The sequence below is a fragment of the Pyxicephalus adspersus genome, chromosome 4 (genome assembly GCF_032062135.1).
Source record: "Pyxicephalus adspersus chromosome 4, UCB_Pads_2.0, whole genome shotgun sequence".
In the NCBI taxonomy this organism is placed as follows: domain Eukaryota; kingdom Metazoa; phylum Chordata; class Amphibia; order Anura; family Pyxicephalidae; genus Pyxicephalus; species Pyxicephalus adspersus.
The window spans coordinates 152,487,728-152,492,232 of record NC_092861.1 but is presented as its reverse complement, the minus strand read 5'-3'; the positions used below and the strand labels follow the sequence as shown (position 1 = coordinate 152,492,232).

Genomic DNA, 4,505 nt, shown 5'->3' with positions numbered 1-4,505 from the left:
CATCCAATGATGAAGCCCCAATTCAATCTAAAGAGCCAATTACACCTAAACATCATCCAGCTTACACATTTAATGCTCCTCCAATATCTTTCATACCATAAAGATTGCTGCTTCTTTGTTTGGAAAGACATTGGAGGAGCATTAAATGTGTAAACTGGATCATGTTTTGCTGTAATTGGCTCTTAAGATTGAATCGGGGCTTCATCATTGGATAAAGTGTATGAGATCTCCATAATGTCAGTGTACTTCCATGTTTGTGGGGTGGTTTCAGCGGCCGAGTCTGTTACTTTGTAAATTTTCCTGGTTCCATGATATTGATATTTGTAAGATAACACATTTGGTTGTAAACATATCATCTGATTTCCTGAGGAAGCAGTAATATGTTGACGCTATAAAAATCCTGTTTGTTAATAATAATCCATAAAATGCGTTGAATATGGATTGATATTATACAACAATGTAACCTTGTTTTTGTTTTAAAATTGTGATAAATCATTTGTTACAGTTATGTCTGCCTAAAAAGTTTAAAAAGACTGCTTGAGTATGTTTTGTTTTCTGTAATATTTGGGATGTTTGCAGCTAAATTAAGTTTGCTATAAAATTGTGTTGGACAAATCTAAAATATGCTGTAGTTATGGTCTTAGCTCTATAATAAATATATACATTTATTTTGGATATAATACGTACTTAACATGCCGCGGTAGTTGAGATCCATGTCGCGGCTCTCAGAGCGCACTTTAATGGCATCCAAGATGGCGTCTGGGGACAGTAGCGCGGACGGTCTCACCACATTAAGGAGTTCGGTCAGGCTCATGAGTGGGAGACGAATTGCTGCCATTATCTCACTGTGGTTCTCCTTCGGGTTGTGACGGCACCAACGCATCAAGGCCTTGAAAATATCTTTCTCTGGAGCAGCAAATGAATCTCTCTGAACGATATCCAGAAGTGCACTCTGCCAACAAAATGGGGACATTCACTGGAAAGCTCAATGTGTGGGTGATTCACAGATACTCAAAACTGAGAGGGAGTCATGCCACGAACGTATAAACTATTGGATGATATAATCTACTTTCATAATCCCTCAATACCCAAATCCTACAAAAAATCTGCTATGTCCTCCCTGCTCTAAGATGGAGGTCTCTAAAGCAATCTGGTCACATTGGATCATCCAACCAACGTACAACACAAACTCCTCTCATTGAACAGTTCTATACTGTATTTGCTTAATTTAAAAATTTACTTACCGTAATAATAAATAATGGAAAAGAAAAAGAATACACGAACATCTGAAACTTCACCTGCCATCAACAGGCAAATCTAGCCAATCAAGCAGCTTGAAAGCCAAAAAGTCATGTGACCCCAAAACAGAAAAAAGTTTACTCATATGTTTTTTTTGGACAGTTTTAATGTGAAATTGACAAGAGTTTGCGCACATGCTTCAGTGTTACAGCACCAATACAATATGTGGGTGAGGTTAGACTATATAGCCTCCCTCCTGTTGTATGCTACTTCCCCCACCTTCTAGATTGTAAGTTCTTAAGGGCAGGGTCGTCTTCTCCTCCTCCTGTGTCACTGCCTGTATCTGTCTGTCATTTGCAACCCCTTTTTAATGTACTGCACTGTGTAATATGTTGGTGCTATAAAAACACAGTTTAATAATAATATTTATTCAGAGATCACACAGCCCTTATTATCATCCTCCTCACAATGCCTGGCATTGAAATTCAGATGCAAAAATATTTTCATTTCAGTAGTTGGAGATACGCACAGGACACATTAAAGTTAAACTTATGACAAGCTATTCAGTAACCTGCAGAGATTTTGTAATATTTCCCGCAGGAACTACTAGCGGCACCCATATACCATTCCCATGATTCCCATGACACAGACGCTGCTTGTACACTGATGAATATGTATGGGTGATGTGATCACTGAGAGGATGGAGAAGTGGATTATAGGTTAAGGCCAGTGGTGGCCATACCTTGGACAGTGAGAGTGGAATGGAGAAGGGGATTGTGGGATAAAACCAATGGTGCACCATACTAAAAACAGTGAGATGAGGATTGTGGTGTGGTGAAGTGGATAAGGGATAAGAGCATTGACATATTGTATCTTGGACAGTAAAAGGAGGGTTGTGGGATATAACCAGTGGTGCATTATTCCATGGACAACAAGAGTGGTATATGGTCAGAGGAAAACTATCCATTGTACAGTGAGAGGAGCTTGTCGGATATGAGCAGTGGCACACCATATTTTGGACGGTGAGAAAAAGTTTCTAAGTTATGACAAGTGGTGCACCATACGTTGGACAATGAGAGTGGGGTATGGCCAGCAGAAGTCTACACCTTGGATAGTGAGAGGAGTTTAAGGGATATGGCAAATGGCGCACCATACTTTGGACAGTGAAAGAGAATGGGGAAGGAAAAAGATGTGCACTATGAGCAGTAGTATACCATAACATGGAGAGTGAGAGGAGGTCCGTGACTGAGGAAAGGATTGTGGGATATGACCAGTAGAATGCGATACCTTGGCCATTGAGAGGCCTTTGAGGGATATGACCAGTGGGGCACAGTACCTTGGACAGTGAGATTTGGATATGACATGTGTTGCACACACTTTGAACAGAGATATTGGGATACGGCTAGTAGAACACTCACTATCCCTTGGACATAGGAGGGGTTTGTGGGATATGGCAACTGGCGCACCATTCCTTGAACAACAAGAGTGGGACATGACCAGTAGAACACCATACCTTGGACAGTAAGGGGATGTGTAGGATATGACATGTGGTGCACCATACATTGGACAGTGAAAGGGAATGGGGAAGGAGAAAGATGTGCAATATGACCAGTAGAGCACCATTACATAGAGAGTGAGAGGAGGGTGGTGACTGAGGAAAGGATTGTGGGATGTAACTGGTACAACAACGTACCTTGGAGAGTGAAAGGAAACCTTCACTGGACAGGACCTCCTGTGCGTTGCGATCCATGAACAGACAACATGTGGAGCTGAGCTTCCCCAGAGAGTACAGGCTCGCTGCGTCATAAATCAAGGAGACGTTCTGGATTTTCAGGATGGTACACAGGTACTCAGAAGTGGAGTCTTCCAGCTCCGGGAAGCCATATTTATGTGCCAGACTAAGAAAATCAAGCAGAACTTCCTCTTTTTCCTCCCTCAGGCTAGCCCGGCCTGTGTATATGTATTTTATCAGCATGGAGAAGGCCTCAGGTGTCGTGTCCTGCAAAAAGATCTCTGCCTGGGGTTGGGATTCCCGCATACCTCCGTATAACAACGCTCTGCATAGAACAAATACATATATACATATTAGATCCATATACACCTCCATATAACACATTGTAAAGCTAATAATTGAAAGTTAATGATTGATAGATAATGTACATTACTGGATATGTAAACACCAAAAACCACAGCAAGGGTTTCTAAGGTTCATTTCACATAGGCAGATAAAGAGCAGAGAGGGTATTGTGATAAAATCCAGAACAGCTTGCCCTGCATTGCGCGGGATGACATACAACAGCTAGAAATGGTCTGACAGCAAAGAGAAGAAGCTTTGATTGCCCAATCACCTCCTCAAATCACCTTCTATATGTTGATGCACCTGCATGGAGGAAGGTTACAGTTTTCCTTACATTACCCCCTGCCTTCCCAGGGTTAAGTCAATACCCTTCTGGGTAGAGTCCTATGGAATGCAAAGCAAGCCAAATATATTCTTTTACAGGTTCAACTACATACTATAATGTAATTTGGGGAGATTGAAGGAGGCTAAGAGAGGTTGGGGACAGATTTTAAATTTTTTTTTACAGTTTGTTAGGAATTTGTTAATAGTTTATAGTCAATGGTTCATACACAGGTGCACTTTAAATCTTTATACGTCTCTAAATAATACACAATTGTCCAGTGATTCTCCACCTTTTAACATTGGGCACCCCAGAAAAAACTTTCAGGTCTTCAGGGAACCCCTTCTATAATTACTATATCCACAGCTCACAGTACATTAGTGCAATGGCCAGTGGGAAGAATGTCACTCTTACAGATAGCCAAAAAGATCATTGGTGTCACTTAAACTGACCTGGAAGGTACAAACTGCTCATTGCACCACTAGCACCCTCTGAAGGAACCTGAGGGTTCCATAGAATCCTGGCGGCCACAGGCAATATACAAGCCAGAAAATGAAGCCACACATTTATATATCCAATAAGCTATATAGACATAGAGAACACCTAGAATATTACCTGAAATTTACTGTGATAGTAAAGGACAATATGAGATCAGTGGGTGCACAGATACAGCTGAAAGCCATCTGTAAGGTCTGTGAATATGTGGAATCGGCTCCCTCAGGAAATAAATTCAGCAAGTACTATAGATTGCCTTAGTAAAAAGCTGGATGATTTCTAGAAGCACAGAATATAACTGGGGATTAAAGCTTTAAAGTAAAGATAACAGACTGCTGATCCAGGGAACATCCGATTGTCTCATGGAATCAG

At 41.1% G+C, this 4,505-nt stretch overlaps 1 protein-coding gene across 1 annotated transcript in view; it reads right to left on the bottom strand.

Moving 5' to 3' along the window:
- The window catches only part of BTBD9 (BTB domain containing 9), a gene marked incomplete in the record, with an annotated part of 110,772 nt that overhangs the window by 102,141 nt on the left and 4,126 nt on the right, over nucleotides 1-4,505 (bottom strand). Inside the window, 2 exon segments of the mRNA XM_072410005.1 lie at nucleotides 688-952; nucleotides 2,933-3,296. Coding sequence (XP_072266106.1) covers nucleotides 688-952; nucleotides 2,933-3,296 — 629 coding nt within the window.